This window comes from Sturnira hondurensis, unplaced genomic scaffold (assembly GCF_014824575.4).
Source record: "Sturnira hondurensis isolate 20B ecotype Veracruz unplaced genomic scaffold, ASM1482457v3 Scaffold0005563, whole genome shotgun sequence".
NCBI lineage: Eukaryota > Metazoa > Chordata > Mammalia > Chiroptera > Phyllostomidae > Sturnira > Sturnira hondurensis.
The window spans coordinates 958,246-977,944 of NW_028078194.1; the positions used below are offsets into that span (position 1 = coordinate 958,246).

Below are 19,699 nucleotides of genomic sequence, written 5' to 3' on the forward strand. Positions count from 1 at the left end.
TTGCTCCTTCTGCATAACTGCTATTTCCTCTCACAGGTCTGCACCACAATAAAGACTTTTTCCAGTCTTTTCTGTGAGCTTCCTGTAGGCTTCATGGCAAAGAGCTTGCAGGAGGGTGTAGAATTTCCCAGTATCTACTGCACCAAGAAGCCTCACCTGTACCTGGTCTTCACTAATTACTTATTCTACCTGAGCTCTTCTGATTGTGTGTCTCCCTTGTAGGGAGGACTTATGACCCCCTCACCCTGCAAGCACCTGTTTCTCTTCAGATTTTGGTCCAGATTTGTGCTTTGCAGCATCATGTTTTGATGAGTTTTTAAAAGTTATGAATTTGAAGCTAGTTTTTTATAAAAGCGTGAGTGATTCTTCTTCCAGTTATCTCGAAATGAAAGCAGAAATCTCCACTTCTGAGATTTTAAATTCTGCTGCTGTTCTCACCAGTATGTTTTTTTAAAAAACTTAGTAGATACAACAACCTCCAAGATCTCCTCCCAAGGCACCTTTATCAGTTGGTGGGTGTTCTGGTTATTTAATAGATTTAGCCTATCTGCCTCTGAACCCTTTTATCCTTTCCTTCACTATATGCTGCTGCAATTCTGAAATTTTCTAAGTTTACAGAACCCTTAGCAAAGTATCAGGACTGACTTTAGGAAACACTGTCAGTTTCACTTCAGTAGATGATGACAAGGTGGATTGTGTGTGAATAACAACTTGGGGGGGGACTATTCAAAAGATGGTATTTCTCAAAAACCTTGGATATATAAAGTAGGGTTCTAGGAATTCTGTTAGATCAGTAACACACAGTTGTAATGATGGTGCCTATATTAAATATGGCTGATAAATGTGATAATAAAATTGTTTCATGAAATTAAAAGTGGAAAAATCATATGAATATTTTATATTATATATAATATATATTATATGCCACTGTATGTAATAGTAATTTGGGCATATATATTATAACATTATACATATATATGCCCAAGTTACTGTATATATAATATATATTATAATATTATACATATATATATGCTCAAATTACTATTACATACAGTGGTACCTCCGTACTCGTTAATCCGTTCCCATGAGTAGCAAGCCAGCGATGAGTGATGAAGCATTGTCTCTTGTGGGGTGGCGTCATGGCTCATACAAGTTTTAACAAGTGCATTGAGTGGCAGGCAAGCACCAAGTGCTAAAATATTTTTTCTCATCAAAATGCGACATGTACCAGGTTTGACGAGTTCTGAAGCCGAGTACTGAGGTACCACTGTATTTGACTATCCTATATCCTTAAAGTTTACATGTTTAAGGGGTACATGACCTAATTGCTCACTTGGTTATCTGAAAGAAATTCAGCACTGAACTTGGTTAAATGATTCTGACGTAGAGAGGGATTAAACATTATTAACTTAGCCTATTTATATCACTTTTGAAAAGTGTTTAAACTGTAATGTATTAAAAGATTGAATTTCAGATGAGATATTCATGTAAACATTACAAAATTTTACAAAAATTTTTTTGCATTTTTTCCAGCTCAGAGGCTTGTTGTGTACTTGCAACATGGTTTGCTTACATCTGCCAGCAGCTGGATTTCCAATCTTCCCAACAACAGCCTGGGCTTCATTCTGGCAGATGCTGGTTGTGATGTTTGGATGGGGAACAGCAGGGGAAACACCTGGTCCAGAAAACACTTGTACCTAAAGACAAATTCCAAAGAATTCTGGGCTTTCAGGTACAAATAAAATTAATAAATGTTTCATTTTATTTTATAAATGTATGAAACATTTTTTCCTTTTCAATGAAATTTTTTAAAAAGTCCTTTTTCAACTAAGGGCTTTTAATTGACCTTACAATCAAGAGTGCTTGATTTTAAACTTGTTTCTCATTTTTCAGTGGTGAGCTTTACAGTAGACTACCGATTCCTTCAACTACCCTTTCACCCTGTAACCTACATTTTAGTCTAATCCACTATCCTTGGAACATTCAAATACCCTCTTTGTCAGATTACTTTGGGGCAATTTCATTTCCTGGACGTAGTGCTGTCACAGAAGTCTTTATTTGGTAGATGCATTATACCATGTAACTTCTTGATCATACCCAACAATAGTTGAAAACTTTTTTTACTCATTTACATATTTATTACATTCAAATGTTAATGTAACATTACTATAAATTGCATTTTTCTTTTTCTTTTGTAGTTTTGATGAAATGGCTAAATATGACCTTCCAGCCTCCATTGATTTCATTGTGAAGCAAACCGGACAAAAGGAAATATTTTATATAGGCCACTCACAGGGTACAACTATTGGTACGGCAAGAATGATTGATGCCAGTATTCCTTAGTTACATCTTTAAAATTGGTACATATGCTTTTTAAGGATGTAGATAAGCTTCCAGACCTATAAGTGAAACAAGGCAAAATTGAGACAAGCATTACATAGCAATGCCCTAGGAGCTTATGTCCTGCTTCTATTCCACATAGTCTTCTCTAGCACAAAGAATTGATTGTATAAACAAGGTGGTTTGTTGTTTTGTTTCCAGTTGTATAAAAATTGGACATCCATCTTAGATCAAAGTGAGACCATAACTATCACTTGTTTCACAAACAGGAATTTTATATTTTTTAAAACTATAGCCTAAGGCTTTATGGTTGAGAGACTTGAAAAGGTTGTTTACATTTCAGCATTTAGAACAGATTAAATTTAAGAAATATTGTATACAAAGATGAGAAAAACCTTCCTCTACTTAAACACATCTAGAAGAGAATTCTCATCTCCTGACAACACTCGTGCTTCTATCTAATGAGTAACAACTTACCTTTAAGGAAGCATTTCCTAACATAAGTTCTTACATGAGATTGTAAACCTGCTTATTAAAGTTACTCTTTCTACTTTGGAATGAGATAACTTTATAATAGAAGCTACTATTAAATGAGTCCTTTTGGCTGAAGAGTATCACTTTCTTCAGGAGATTATTTTCCTACGAGAAAAAGTATCTTGAATGACAATCTATTCCCAATTTTCACAGACATTCTCTCTGACATTTATTAATCATGCACGTGACTTTTAGTTCAAATTTTCATCAGCTCTTCAGTTCTGTGGAACTAAGAATCTTAGAAAATTATTAAATTTAAAAAAGTGTGATATGTCATCCAGAGCTTATTGGCTCATAATAAAATATATATTTTTTTGGTTATTTGACTTCTTAGACCCCAGGGAGAAAAAAAAACAATACAAGTAGATACCTGCAGGTAGATTGCTTAAAGTTACTATTGTAACAAATAGAAGTTCTTCCCTAAAGGGAATAATGACTTTAAACTATCAGCACTATATAAAGTATTTAGTATTTTCTGTACTGGAAGGCAAGAGAGTTTTTAAATATAATAACAGTAAACATTAAAACAACTTGACATTTATTGAATTTTTCACCTAAAGTGTAAGATTCATTTACCTGAAAAATTCACTAACCACATTTTTACCATTGTCATTTACACAAGTATTCAATATTTTCTCTGATTTATAAATTATGATATTACAAGACTGATTTATCAATGAACTATCATCATTTATGGTCTGTACATATTTTTAATCCTAATAATAAGCATTATGTTGTGACCAATATGTATCTCTCATGCTGGATTATCAGGAAATATTTAATAAGTAAATAAAAAATTAGTAAATTAATTGTTTCAAACCTACTGAACTTTTATTCACCACAGTGTCTTTTCTTGCATGCTAGTAATTACGTAAGAATAGTTCATTTATATCTTTTTTTTCAGGTTTCATAGCATTTTCCACAATACCAAAGATAGCTGAAAGAATCAAAATATTTTTTGCCCTAGCACCAGTTTTTTCTATTAAATATGCAAAAAGCCCTTTAATTAAAATGGCATACAAGTGGAAGTCAGTGATCAAGGTGTGTTACTTTTTTCTTTTATGTTGTTGTTCACCCCAAAAGACAATGATTCTTACTTTCGAAACAGAAAGTCTTAACTGTGCTTGCAGAGGTACATGCATGAACTGCTTTTTTTGTTGTTTAATTCACACTGGATTCTTGCCTTTGTTTCTAAAAAAGAATAGGATACTTATTGTGGTACTTTAGAGCATCTCAGTGTGAATGAAAATCTAGCAGTCAAATCATATCTCCTCAGTTTTGTCCTTAATTTAAATGCTTTAACCTACTGTAAGATACTGCATTAAGTTATAAACATAGTGAACCCACCAAATCATTTCTTGATACATTATTTTCCTCTTCTAAATATGAGTAAAGTAAATTTATTTTACAGGTATTTTGGGGCAACAAAGACTTCTTACCTCATACTTCATTTAAAAGAATTGTTGGTTCAAAACTATGTCCACTAAAGATTTTTGATAAGATTTGCCATGATATCTTGTTCATGATGTATGGATATGACCTGAAGAACTTAAATATGGTAAGAACAAGTTGTATATATTTAAAACACATTGTTGATTTTTAGAAAGCTGCTCTTAATAGAGTTTATTTTATGCTTTGTGTGTCATTTCATGATTTATCCACATATACTAGTACTTAGGTTCCTTGCTCTTCTGATTCTGTGTTCATGCCAATATTGTGACACTGATTTGATTTGTATATTGGGATTGTTTTGCTTTCATTTTTGTAAAGAACAGAGAGCAGCTGTTGTGATGGGCATCTTCATTAACTTTTGCTATTAAATGTTAGTTTCCTGTGGTTTATTGAATTTAGGTTGCCTTCTTTTTACTTCTTGCCCATTTCTCCTCCTCTTATATCCTGGTTCCAAACATGTTGTCTTCCTTGTTGATCCTTTTGTAATTAGAAGTGGTGCCTGTCCGTTACTTACATACTTCTGGCATTCATCAAAACCCTGGAGTGGGAAACTGGTATTCAAGCTATTACTACCGAGTCCATTTGTATTCATTGTCTGTGGATTCTCTTAAAGATGTAGGTATTCATTCTAAAATTTTTCATTAAATTAAAAATCCAGAGTTGGCAGAAGCAATTATGGCATTTGAATTAGTGGTTTGTTCTTTTACCTGGACCTTTTAAGAACTTTTCAATGAAAACCAATTTTTTTTGTTTTTTTTTCTGTAATTATACTGTGGTTTCTTTGAAAACTTTTTTTTGTGAATTATAAAGGAAGCTTCTACTCTGATTTCTTAGCTTTCAACTTTCTGGGTCCCCCTCCTGGGACAAAAGTCGACAGTACACAGGTTGTAAAAGGGTTGTGTCCTGAGTTATGCAGTGTTGGGAATGTGTAAAGTGGAACAATTTCACACAGACTGTATATGGGAACAGAAAGAGTGATGGTATATTTCTGTTAGATTCAGTCTTCTTGAGCCTGTCAAAATCTATGGGGGAAGATAGCGTCTGACTTGGAATTTCTTTCCTGTAGTCAGCATGAATAACTGACAGAGAATCTAGTGTTTTGTAACAAGGCAGTGAATGGAATCAGGCCAGTGTCACTCAGGAATAGAAAACCAAATAAGAAAACTGAAGCAAGCTGTCACGCAAGGAAGAACAAGTGGCAAAAACTCTCACCAGAGTAACTAGAAAATGTATCACCAAACAATTCAGAATGTTGACTTTATTCAAGTCCCATGATTCCTTGGTGATGGCTTACAAAAATAAATTCTAACACTTATAAAGAGCCCGAGATATCTGAGTACAGTAGTTGTGCTTATGATTTGAGTCCCTTTAGGGAATAGATTTATTCTCACCTGTTGGTTAAAGTTAATGTAGAGACTTTGTAAACATTTCAGATTACTCATGGATACAGATTAATGAACATTTATAAAATCTACTTATAATCTTCTTTTCCCAGGACAATGAATGAGACAAGGTGTTTTTGGTTGAGTAAATCTTCAGCCCATGCCAGGGTAAATAATAGTGACCATGAATGTTAATATATCCAGAATATGCCATCCAAGACAAGAGTTTATTGGAGCTTTTATTGGAGCTTATTCAAGCACAAGAAAAAATTATGATTAGAGGATACAACAAACCCCTGAGAGTAAAGTAGAGAATGATTGTGTTAAAAAGCTTTATGCAGGACATTTTAAATTTAAACTTTACTCTTGCCATTTCCAACTCCCTTGAGTTTAAATGAAAACAAATTTTCTTTTAAGTCCCCAGGAAGCCAAATGGCAAAGCTTTTAGAGAGGTGACATAAGGAAAATACATAGAGAGTTTTACTTCTGGCCATGAGTGAATAGCTGAGTCTAGAATTATCCTCTGAGCATAAATAACTAGATAATTTGGAACAAATTTAGAAGAAAATATAGAACAAAATATCTCAGGTATGCAAGTCTGGGTCAACATTAAAAAATTAATATGTCCATCATATCAGTGGATGTAAAGGGAAAAATCACATTATTATATACATAGAGGTAGAAAAAGCATTTGACAAAATACAACACTCATTCATGATTAAAAAAAAAAGAAAACCTCTCAGTAAACTAGGAATAGAAGGGCGCTGCCTCAACTTGATAAAGAACTACAAAAAAACTACAACTTGCATTATACTTAGTGGTGAAAAACAGTTTTTCTACTAAGAACAGGTACAAGGCAAGGATTTCTCCTCACTACTTCTCTTCAGCATCATACAGGACGTCTTTGCTAGTGTGGTAAGGCAAGCAAAGAAACAAAAAGGTCTGCATGTTGGGAAGGAAGACACAAAACTGTCTTTGTTTTCAGATAATAGGACATCTGTGTAGAATAGCTGGAGAGCGGACTAAAAGCTCCTGGAAACTAATGAACAATTATGGAAAGGGTTGCAGCATATAAGATCAATCCTCAAGAGTCAGGACGCTTTCTCTTCAATTTAGTCGTAATTCCAGATCGGCTGTGGGAGGAGGTCAGCAGCTTCCAGTCACCACTCCACCATCTTAGAGCTCTCCTTTTAAAAATACGATCTTCCTTTCTTTCTTTTTCTCTCCTTTCTTGCTTTCTTTTGCATTAAAAATTGTCATTCATGTTTTCTTTCTGAATTTTAAATTAGATATTGTATTATTTTCAGTGATTTCCCTAGAAATAAAATATGCACAATTTTAAAGTATAAAGTTAATCAATATTTTTATGCTTCCCATAGATAATTGAGTATCTTGGTCCACTTTAGCTCCTATATATCCTCTTTCTGATTTTTGTTGTTTAATTTTAATTTTATCCTATTTTTAAACATCACCACATATTATTATTTATTAGATGTTCTCTTACTCCCAGATATTTACTGCTTTGTTTTTATTCCTTCTTTCTGAGGTTCATCCTTGAGAATTTTTATTAATGAAGGTCTGTTGATGGCTAATTCAGTCATATTTTGCTTATCTAGAAATAATAGATTTCATAGGGAATAGCTAGAAAATGTTATATACTAATTCACTAAATGCTACATTATAATGTTGTTTAAAATAAGCTGAATCTACACTAATTGTTACTTTGGAGGCAATGAATATGAAAGAATAGCTATTATAATTTTAATTCAAAATCAGATACAAATCAAAACTATCAATCAATAGTTTGTTCTAATTCAGAGTATCCAAACATACCACAGATATAACTTCAGTTTTATTTACACAGCATGAAAGTATGTTAATAAAGATTTTCTATTGCTGTTAACTGTTAATATGTTTATCAATAAATGACAGATATAGCAGCCAAGGTCAAATCTGATTTTGTTAAATTTGATCTTTACATTTTACCTCTGGCTTTCAAACGAGCAAACCACATCAGGTATGAAATTTAGCTAAGGTAGAATAGTATGGAAGAAAAGCATAGACTTTGAGGTAGACAGACTTAGGTTCTAAAAGTTTAAGACTTTTGTTATACTCATACCATTTTTACCAACTGCTTATTAACTCCTCCCTTACTCTAATTATTACATCTTTATTTTATCTTCCCAAATAAAATAAATAATCCTAGGGTCAATATTAGGACTTTTATTTCTTATATACCAAACCCAGAGCTACACATTTTTAAATACAGCATTTTAAAAAATATCTTATTCACTGATTGATGTTCCCAAAGACTGTGTAGGCAAACCTAGATTACAGATTGACATGAGGCTGCTATATTTTTTAATTAGCTTCACTTTCATTCTGTAAAACTTTGGGCCCCCAGTTTATCATGAAAAAAGTTTCTTTTAAAATCTCTAACTGCCTTGGGAGACCCTCAGCTGATTTATATTTTCCTCAACTAGCTAAGATCTCAAAATGAAACTTCAAATTCTCTAAAATAACATTAAGGAAAAAGTGGCTGTAGTACTTTGCTCTTCTCCTTGGGTTCTTAGTTACTTTTTTCATTTGTACGGGTAATTTCCTTCTATCTTTTCTGCTCTTTAGTGTTTTCAAAAGGTGTGTTTGTGTGTGTTCCATCACTTTTGATTGTTTTCAGTGTTGGGTAATAGACCACATAACTTAGAAAATAATAGCTTCTACCTTAATGCAGAAATTCTAAAATTAATAAGTATACTTATGTATTTATTTAAATATAGTTTTATATGTATTTATTTTTCTGAAATTGCTTAATTCAATAAATATCAAAGATTACACTTTCTATGGTTGGACTAAGGATAAAAATAATTTTTTCTTCCCTCAGAGTCGTATGGATATTTATATGTCACAAAACCCAGCGGGAACCTCTGTTCAAAATATACTCCATTGGACTCAGGTATAACTTTTAAAGTACATTTCAGTACAAGTTTATTTATATTATCCATGGGTTATCATATCATTCTAGGGTTCATGCCACTGTTGTAAAATGACAAATTTGGAAGGATAGAAATAATTATTCCATATTTGTAAAACATATAGTTTATAATGTATTAATATAATTTATTAGACCCAATAATGCTAAGAAATGATAAGAAAAAATAATTATTTTCAGTTTCACAGCTGAGAAATTGTTAATTCAGAACAGTAGAATAGGAACCATCTAAGTCATGTCCATTCTTTGACTTGAAGATTCAAAGCCATTCCTTTAAGAAACCAAACAAATAAAAGTAAGACTACTTTTCCACAAGGTTATATTTTCTTCTCCATTAAATTGTGAACTCCGTGAGAACCATTAGCAAGTTTTGTTCATTTTTTAATATTTGCAAGGCTAAGAGTTCTTGGAAAAGAGTAGATACTTAAAAATATTTGTTGAATAAATATTGATGAAGAAAAAAATTCAATGTGAATATCATATTAATACCAAGAATCAGGATAATATCACAGAAAGAACACTATTCTCAGGATCACAGTAGCACTCTTTTCTCTGAACCTTACTGTCAATGGTATTGAGTTAATCTCCTTCAATCTTAGGAACTTTGTTTTGTTTTTTTTTTTAGATTTTATTTATTTATCTTTAGAGAAGAAGGGAAGAAGGAGAGAAATATCAATGTATAGCTGCCTCTCATGAGTCCCCTGCTGGGAACTGGCCTGCAACCCAGGCATGTGCTCTGACTGGGAATCGAACTGCAATCATGTGGTTTGCAGGCCCATGCTCAATCCACTGAGCTACACCAGCCAGGGACAATCTTATGAATTTAAAAAGTAGAATTAATAATAATTTTCTGACCTAACAAAAATATTATGAGATTAAATAGGAGGACAATTATGAATGTTCTTTAAATTTAATAAATACTAGGTAAGTTTAAAATGTCATTGAGATGTTGGTTAAGGACTTCCTCATTTAAAAATGTTTAAATCTATTAAGTGATTGTTTAAGAATAAATTATTAAAATTATTATTTTTATTATTTACCCTTAATTTAGTTTATACCTAGTTATAGCTAGACCAGGAAAATCTGAATAGCCTTTGCATTTATTCATTCAATGAAACTATATTTATTGAGTACTTACTATGCATCCTATACTGTCCTATGCTCATGGTATAAATCAGTGAACAAAAATATATTCATGTCTTCCTTAAACTTAAATCCTAGTAGTAGATATACAGATAGTAAACAATAAAAATAACAAATAACCAGATAATTTAACTGTTAGAATGGACTAGAAGCTATGGAAAAATGAGAGGAAACTGGGAGGAAAAGATTAGGCATACTAGGTAGTAGATTGTACTTTTCAATGGGAATGTTATGCCAAGCCATGATGAGATGGTGACATTGGAGAAAAGATTTAAAGAAGATGAGAAAGTTAGCAATGTGAAAATCTGGGTGAGAGCATTCTAGATAAAGGAAATAGCTAATGCCAAGCCCTGAGTCAGGAGCCTTTCTGAAAGGCACGGATAAAAGGTCTGTAAGACTAACGTGAGTGATTTAAGGGAGTGAGTCATAGGAAAAGGCAGAAACGCAATGGGGCAACAGAAAGGAACTTGTGTGCCATTGCAGGGACTTTGGCATTCAGTATGATGTAGGTAACCCCTGCAGGTTTTTGAGCAGGAAGGTGACATGACAGGATAGTGGGGCAAGGGTAAAGGCAGTGATCATTTTTTAAAATTATTTTTATTCTTGAAACCCAAACAGTAATTAATAATGGCTTGCACTGATGTGTTCCTACTAGAGGTGGTGAAAATGGTTAGATTCTGAATATGTGTATATTGTAAACATAGAGCCAACAAAATTTAATGATGGATTATATAAGATGTGAGAAGGAAGAGTCTTGGATATCTCCACAGTTTTTGACCTAAGCAATGAAATTATAAAATTGCCATTAAAGGAGAAAAAGAGGTCTGATGGTAGAGTGGGCTTGGCGGAGAGCTAAGATGTTCACTTCTGGGGTTGTTAAGTGTTAGACATCCAAGTGATGAATTTGAATAATTTGAATAAGCAGTTTCGTATAAGAGTCCATGATTTAGCAGAAATTTATAAAAGAAGAAAAACATTTAGAATATGAATGACATTTAAAACCAAGAAGCTGTATGAAAACACCGGAATGAACACAGAGAAAAGAAGCAAGGATTGACTGCTAACATATGAGAAGATTAAGAGGTCAGAAAGAAAAGTATAACATAGAAAACTAAAAGGAAACAGTGAATAAGAATGAAGATCAAGAAATAACACTATTCTAGAAGGTAATAAAGAACTCAAAGATAAGCGAGTGAACAGTTGTGTCAAATACTGCTCACGCATGAGAAACTATCTCAGAATTGACCAAAGTTTTAAACATATCTAGGTCATAATTAACCTTGGCCACTTTTGTTAGAAACAAAGAGCTACAAAAAATGTTCTCAGGGAAAATCATATGTTCAACAGAGCAAGGAGATACAGAGGCCTATTAGATAAGAGTTTTAGATCTAGACTGATGAAGGAATTCCAGATGACAGGGAGAGTTTTTGTAGTTGGGGACAATTGGAAAGATAAAATGGGTGTGGGGGGCGTGGTGGTATGAAGATTTACAAGGTTTATAGTATCAGAGAAGAGGGGAACCTGAGACTCTACATTTTCTTGTAATGAAAACATAATCAGGGAAGAAAGTGGACATAATAATATTAGGCCATATAAGCTTGGAGCACATAGTGGCAGTGAGAATGTGAGTGTTAAGGGCGAAGCAAACATATTTAGGGAAGTATCATGTTAATCTTAGATCACTTAGTGTTAGACACTCACTTTTGACATCTGTGAATGAAGCTAAGGATTTCTGGCGAAGCCCAATGTTACCCTAAACACACAGGCTCCCCTATAATAAGATAAAAGGTCTTGGAGTGATGTGCATTTAAATGAAGAAGATAGATTCATATTTTGTAGAGTCCCTGACCCCCAACTGCCACCTCGTCCATCCATAACCCTATGCAAAGGAAGGGAGGGACAATGAAGGTCACCTGCACATATACCAACAGACCCAGTAAAAAGAGGCCATATGTACAATGCATTCCTAATTTGTCTCTACTGCCCCTGTGATGAAAAAAAAATGAATATAGTCTTGCTTTTTTATTTTTCTTTCAGCTTTTCAATTCTAGTTACTTGAAAGCTTTTGACTGGGGTAGTCCTGCTCTGAACTTGGTTCATTTTAATCAGGTACATAATTATGTAAGCTAAAAACTATGTCTGTGATCAATTTAGAATATCTTGCTATAGATAAAGGCTCATCCGTAAAGCCCAAGAGTACAATGACACAGTAAGAAGGAGCAGTAGATAAAGATCAGGTTGCTTTGGATTTGTATTGTCACATCCAATCAAAGTGATTTTTCCGTGTTTTCTTTTCTCTGACACATTATTTTATTTTATTTTATTATTATTTTTTTAAAGATTTTATTTATTTATTTTTAGACACAGGAGAAGGAAAGGAGAAAGAGAGACAGATATGTGCCCCGACTGGGAATCGGACCACAATCTTCTGGTTCACAGGCCCGTGCTCAATCCACTGAGCTACGCCAGCCAGGGCAATTTTTCAATTGAAAAAAAAAATATTGTTGTTCAATTACAGTTGTCCCCTTTCTCCTCCTACTTTCCCCTGCCCTACCTGCTCCCACCTCCCATATTCAATCTTCCCCCCAACCATTGCCTATGTCCATTGGGTCCTTTTTACATGTTCCTTGACTTGTCCTTCTCCTTTTTCCTGTTATCCCCCTTGCTCCCTCTCTTCTGGTTACTGTCAGTTTGTTCTTTATTTCCATATCTCTGGTTGTATTTGCTTGCTTGTTTGTTTTGTTGATTAGGTTCCACTTATAGGTGAGATCATATGGTATTTGTCTTTCACCACTTGGCTTATTTCACTTAGCATAATGCTCTCCAGTTTCATCCATGCTCTCACAAATAATAGAGTTCCTTCTTTCTTTCTGATGCATAATATTCCATTGTGTAAATGTAGCAGTTTTTTGATCCACTCAACTTACTGATAGGCATATAGGCTGTTTCCAGCACTTGGCTATTGTAAATAACACTGCTATGCTTTTCCATGTTTTCTACATATTTTAACAAATATCTTACAGAAACCTAGAGAAGTTGACAGGCAATAGAATGATTGATCATCCTGCAAGAGAAAAAAATATTATGTTTGTAATATACATAGCTCTATGTTTGCTTAAATAAGAAATAAAAAGTGTAATATTGATCTTGACCCTAAAACTATTCTATTGAGGAAGCTAAGATAAATGCATATAATAATTAGGAAAATGTAGAAGTTAAAGCAAAGTTGGTAAAAAAATAGTATGAGTATAACAGAAGTCCTGGACTATTAAAACCCAAGTCTATTTGTTTCAAAATTTATGATTTTCCACTCTGTTTTCATTCATTAGCTAAATTCCATGCCAAATGTGGTTTGCTTATGTTAAGTTTGAAGTAACATAAACATCAAATTCAATAACACCAGATTTGACCTAGGCTACCAGTATTTATGATTTATTGTTAAATATACTGACAGTCACAGAAAATTTTGATTAACACACTTTCATGCTGTGTAAGTAAAACTGAATTTACTTCTATGAAATGTTTGGATACTCTGAATTAGAACCAACTATCTAGTTTTTATTTGTATCTGATTTATTTCTAAGTAAAAATTATAATAGCTATTCTTTCATATTCATTGCTTCCATAGTAGTTACTTAATTCAGGTTATTTTAAAACAGTTTTTTAATTTAACATTTAAAGAATCGGTAAATAACACTTTCTAAGTGTTATCCCTCGTGAAAACACTTATATTTACTCATTTATATTTAGACAACTGCTCCACTGTATAATGTGACAAACATGAATGTGTCAACTGCAACTTGGAACGGTGACAGTGACTTACTGGCTGATCCTGAAGATGTTACCCTTTTACTTTCTGAAATCAGAAACCACATTTACCATAAAACTATTTCTTACTACAATCATATAGACTTTTTGTTTGGATTAGATGCATATCATCAAGTTTATCATGAAATCATTGATATTATCCAAGGCAATCTATAAAAACCATGGTGCTTGTTTTGAAGGATCTACATAATTTTTAATAAAAGCCAATTATTTTCTTTACTATGTATGTATTTCCAGTTATTTAAATAAAATATGAAAATTTTCCCTATATTTTTCATTGCCCTTAGGCCTTCCATTTATCAAATTAGTGGCATTTGTTATGTCAGGGAAAATAACAGATAATAACTCAACCCAAAGAAATCTGTTGTGTTTCTAAGTAGAATGGAAATAAGTAAAAAGAAAAACAATAACCTTGAATATTTTTAACTACAAGAGATAGTGTTTTGAGAAGTATGTGTTTTCTTTAAAGAGTTTATTTATTCATTTTTAGAGAGAGTGGAAGGGAGAAGTAAAGAGGTAGAGAAACATCAATGTATGAGAGAAACATCAATGGTTTGCCTCTCAGCCCACAACCCAGGCATGTTCTCTGACTGGGAATCAAACCAGCGACCCTTTGGTTCACAGGCCAGTGCTTAATCCAGTGAGCCACACTAGCCAGAGTAAAGATGTTTTTCTTTTTAAAGAAATATAAGCATTTATGATATTATAAAAATAGATTTAGGACGAATACTTGCTGATATGAAAGCTAATTTTTTTTCTATTCTGAATGAAGAGTAAATCACTTTCTGAGCTAGATGTAGGAGTTTGGGTGGGGAAGAGAGTAAAGAGAGCCTTGATGCCAGTATCATATTGTTGCCCACCACCACATTTTAGGCTCAATTCTAGAGGCAGAGAGATGGTAGGAGCCATAGAGGGGGTGTGCCTCACTCCTTGGGTGTATAGCCTGGGGAGACTGCATCTGCCTGTCCAGCTTAGTGTGTGTTAAAAGTAGTGGTAGGCATATATTTCTATGTAAATAGATCTGAGGTGGCTTCACAAAATATGTCCAGCAGCTTAGTGCATGAACAATGCAAGAGCCTCTTACAGACCCGAAAAGCGCAGACATGTTCAACAGGGTACAGCAGATGGGGAGATATGGGATTCCTTATGGGAGATAAGGAATACTGTCAGTAATTGCAACATATATTAAAGGAGCCACAGGCTGTGGTAAGACAATGGGTATGTCCAGCAGGTACGGAGCACACTGCAGATTTATGCTTCAGGGGAGGCCAAATTCTCTTCCTTCCAACTCTTAATGTATAAGTTCACAGGCCTTTGGTAATCCCTCGGGAGAGCAATATGGAAAAGGGGAATTCTAGAACTGAGTGTGAATTTACCACATAAAGATTGAGATAAGCAATCTATTATTTACTAAGTGGGAAATTTGAATTTTCTACCTCTGACAAAATGGAGGTTGAAAGCCAAATCAAGTTCAGTTCGTTTTGAAGCTGCAAAATTTGTATTTAACACATGGGTGTGAACTGTAAAAGTTGTTATACAAAAACAAATGGCATGTGGATAGATACTGAGAAAAAACACATGTACATATTATTATTAATATAGCCAGAAGAAGGCAAACAATAACTTTAAAGATAATAATTAAGGCTGAAGGTAAGTTTTTTTCTTTTTTTGGTAACCCTAAGGGTTAAAATAGTAGAGCACTGAGAATAGATGTAATTCTAGTGATCTCTTCAAGAATATTGATATAGCATATATTACTTAAAAGTTTTCAAATGATCCTTCAAAAAAGGCTAGTGTATTAGGATACTTATTCAGAAGAATTGTTCTTTAGACAATAAGTTGAAAATAAAACACATGTAACATACAAAGTGTTGTCTAAAACTAATGGAATATTAATACTTTTAATCTGTTTGACCTACTCAGCATTACATGACACAGCCAAAGAAAACTATTTTTTAGGCTTCTGTCATATATCAGATATTGATTTGGGTGGCAGTATCTGTCTATAAATTGTTAGAACACCCACAAGTTTTCTTCCCAAAGTAGTTTTTCATAATTCTATCCCAATATCTGTGTTCAAAACATCCACACCTCAGCTCTCTACTTGCCTCCACTGTGGTAGGGACTCATAAATTTGCTTTACCCAAGGGGTGGTGACAAAAGAGGAGAAACAAGGACAAACCTCAGCAGGATTAGGGCTGGAACCTGTTGAATCTAAGAGTCAGATCAACACCCTTATCTCCAAACCTACAGGATCAATTTGAGACCAACGGGCCAGGATGAGAGCCAGCATCCAAATTGGCTTTTGACCAGAAATTTTAAACCACACCTGTCTTTGTTTCTTCAAAAGAGTCAACAAAGAAAATCTGGTTTCAACAATCTATTTTACTATTGTCTTAAATATTAGAAAGAGTTATTGTCTCTCTCCTAATCTAGTCTGTGTATAAAAGGTCGCCAAGCTTGCCAAGTATGTTGGACTACTGTCATGTAGACCTTTATATTTTACTAATATGCAAGTGGTCTGTCTACCCAAAACTATGGATTTTAAAGTCAACTCAGTTTCACCAACAATTATAGTATTAATAAAATACACATTCCCTTCTAGTAAAGTATGGTTTTACAAAGACCTAATGTTACTTTTAAGTGTAATTATTTGTGAAAATTCTTTTCTTTCTGTGTATTCAGTTAGCCTATTCCCTCACAGTACCAAGTGACTGACAGACGTACCCCAGTTACTCTGTAGACAGGAAGAGGTCTTACTGGATAACCCTAAGCATGTTAGCAATTTATACTGTCAAATTCCTAACCTCACTCACCCTCTGTCTCTACCATCTACAATCAATTGAATATGATCTGGGGACATGAAGCATTTTGGGGCATTTACTATAAAATCATTGGCATGATAAAAAATCTTCCTACTACATGCAAAGCTCTGGGTGTCATTGTCATTGGAATTGTTTTCCTGAACACTATTAATTTATCTTCTATATTAATGTCATAGTTTCCTTGAGTTTTGCTCAAGAATCTAGTGGAAGTAAAGGAGCTACTCACTTTAGAAATGCACAGACTTAAATACACACAAGTTACGTGGACCCCAGGTTATGAACATCTGTCCTGTATAATTGTCTGTGCTAACTATTCAGAGTGATAAGGGCCAATCTAGGCCTCTAGAGGAATTAGAATGACAATGCAATCTCTCCAAAGAGATAAAGAAACTTTGGAATTTTATGAAGACAGTCAAATGGAGTTATTTCATAAACACCAAGAGTTTTCTCATGAATTTGTGAAATAATGCATTTCTCTTTCATGTAGTCCTCTGTTTCTTCATAGCCCTTTTCACAGTGTATGAAAACTTTGGGGGACAAATGTTAAAAGTCCACAGTATGGTTGGTGACCAAGCACCGTGCAAACTTGTCATATGAAGTTTTCATGTTTTATTCATGGTATTTAAACTGAATAATGCTTTGTTCTAATTTCCTACGACACTTAGCATCTCTTGTTACTTTTGGGGCCAGAACAGTTTCCACAAGAGACATAGCAATATCCTGGATTGGAAATTTCAGATACATGAAATGGGAAGAAAGAAAGAAAAGAGTAGAGGGAAAATATACTATAAAAAACTGACAATAAAGCATTAATTTAAATGTAGTTTGATGAAGACTTCAAAACTCAGAATTAATTTTCTGGTAAGAACTTCAAGTACTGTACATAGAAAATGTGAAAAGTGTTTTAAGCAGGACAAAGAAGAATCTTTAAGTCCTCCCCAAATGGAAATTATTGTAGATGTGTTTCCCCAAAATATATGCAATAGGGCAAGACTTTTCCTTAAACATGGAAGACCTCATTCAAAGGAAACAAAGGAACAGATTTAACTTGACTTATTTTGTCCAGTACATGAAAAACAAAATATGTGCATCATTTTCTGGCTTATGAAATGGCAAACAGCTTTCATGATTCAAAACTAGTTTGCTACTATGTCAAGTGCATTTTTGTTTTTACCAAGATAGAACAGAGACATTTTCCATGCTAACAAGCAGCTTTAATGGTCACACTTACTGATCCCACTCCTAGCTCGAAATGTCAGACACTGGTTATTTACTTCAAGCATAAATTAGATGTCCTTTGACATTCTTGCTGATTACTGGAACTTGCAATAAAGACAGAAAATAATCCAGTAGCTGCAAAATTTGCTCAAATAAAAGATATGTCCCCAACTTAAATTCAGAACCACTTGGCTGGTGACATCAGTTCAAGAATTGTGCAAAATTCATGACATTTCTCTTCCCCCCAAATAAAAAATGTAAACACTGAAGAACTGCTGTTCTTTTCTCTGAAAATTTCAGTGTCCTTAGTTGGTCCAAAGGTTGTGGGTTATTGTTAAGCTGAAAATTACAGTGTCCTCACTTTGGGTTTACTTTCCATTAATGGAATCTGACTGCTTTTAAATATCGCTATTAATGTACATCAAGTTGATTGAGTTTTCCAAGCACCTCTCAAGTGATCTGCTTCCATGTTCACATTCACGCTAGGAGAACAGTCAACAAGAGACTTACTCAAATATCTGCCTCCTTCCCTCTCCCTCCCAAATACACCAGACTCTGTCCCACAGAGAACACAAAGCCGTTAACTAAAGAAGAAGGTGAATAATATACTAGTTAACTTTACTAATTTTAAAGATACTGCAATTGTATACACCTCACTGATTATTCAGTGTTTTGCAGCTATTTGGCTTTGCAGCACAGCAATTCATACACTCTACAGTACAAAATTACCAGCAAAGCTGGAGTGATTTATTAATAGAATGATGCATTAATAGAATCATGCTTGATACATCACTAGAGAACAAAAATACGGTGAGGACAACTTTCACTGTACACAGCTTAGAGAACGGAGAGGGGAGGGGGAGTTTGTTGAGCAGCCAGCCATCCCTGTACTGGAGAGGGCCAGGTAGGAAAACGTGAGATGCGGAGCCACTAAATCTGGTCTAGTTTTTAACGGCAAAGCATTTGAAGTTCTGGACTATGCTTGCAATCTGGTCAAAGCAAGCAGATAAAATACCCTCATTTCTCAAACTCCTCTCTCTTGGAACAAATGATAAAAGATTTTTTTCCCCTGTTGCCTCCTACTGCAGATATCAATGTTAATGTGTTCAGAGTATATAGTAGAGCATTTTGATGCCTGTGTAACAAGTTTCCGTTGGTTTGTATTTTGGGAGGAACTAAGAAAAAATGCAAAATTTCCCTATTGCATTATTTGTGTCTCCAATGTTAATAGGCAGAAATAGTAACACTTAGATGAAATGTACAGGACAGGGTTTTTTTTTTTTATTCAAGGGACCTGAAATCAGTTGGGCATGTCCTTTTAAGAAGATCATTTTGTTGTAAATTGTTTAAGATATGGTATTCTTCAGTCCTTAATTCTCCAGGCCTAGATTTATAAATTAACAAATTGAGTCTCACTTTGAAATTGGGGAAATAATGTCCACGTCAGTTTAACTCAAAATCAAAGATGCCTTTCACATCAAAGAAATGATAAAAAAAAAAAGGCCATGTCACATTCTTAACCTAAGCCCAAATAAATTAACAGGAATGCAAACACCACAAAGAATGTACCACCACCAAGATTTTGCCAACAGGGGGGCCTCAGCGACACTGCCCTGTGAAATGACATTCCATCTGCCTGATTCCTCTTCCAGAGCCATTTTTTTTTTTTGCCATGCTGCCTCTTGGAGGAGGTCCTCTTCCACCCTGGTCACACGTCATCCTATTACCCAGTATTCCATGTGAACCACCAGGACCTCAGTTACTGTGCCTAAAATCCCTCTGGTCATCACCACCATCTCTAGTTTCTCACTCTTGTGGCTCTGTTTTTTTTCTCTTCCACATCTAAATGCACTTCCCCTTTAAATATAATTGGTTTTGCAATTAAGAGTCTCTGAACTGGTTCAGAGTCATCAAAAAACACAAAACCAAAATTTGGAAGCTTTGCTGAACACTCTTGGTATTGATGTGAAATTCCATAATGCTTCCCA

General features: G+C 34.2%; 1 protein-coding gene across 1 annotated transcript in view; it reads left to right on the forward strand.

The window, feature by feature from the left end:
• The first annotated feature begins 1,558 nt into the window (after nucleotides 1-1,558).
• LOC118987946 (lipase member K) overlaps nucleotides 1,559-19,699 on the forward strand; it is a 98,731-nt gene continuing 80,590 nt past the window's right edge. The window contains exons 1-5 of the mRNA XM_037047286.1: nucleotides 1,559-1,732; nucleotides 2,199-2,308; nucleotides 3,779-3,915; nucleotides 4,286-4,432; nucleotides 8,590-8,661. Coding sequence (XP_036903181.1) covers nucleotides 1,653-1,732; nucleotides 2,199-2,308; nucleotides 3,779-3,915; nucleotides 4,286-4,432; nucleotides 8,590-8,661 — 546 coding nt within the window. The 5' untranslated portion in view covers nucleotides 1,559-1,652. The remainder of the gene's footprint in view (nucleotides 1,733-2,198; nucleotides 2,309-3,778; nucleotides 3,916-4,285; nucleotides 4,433-8,589; nucleotides 8,662-19,699) is intronic.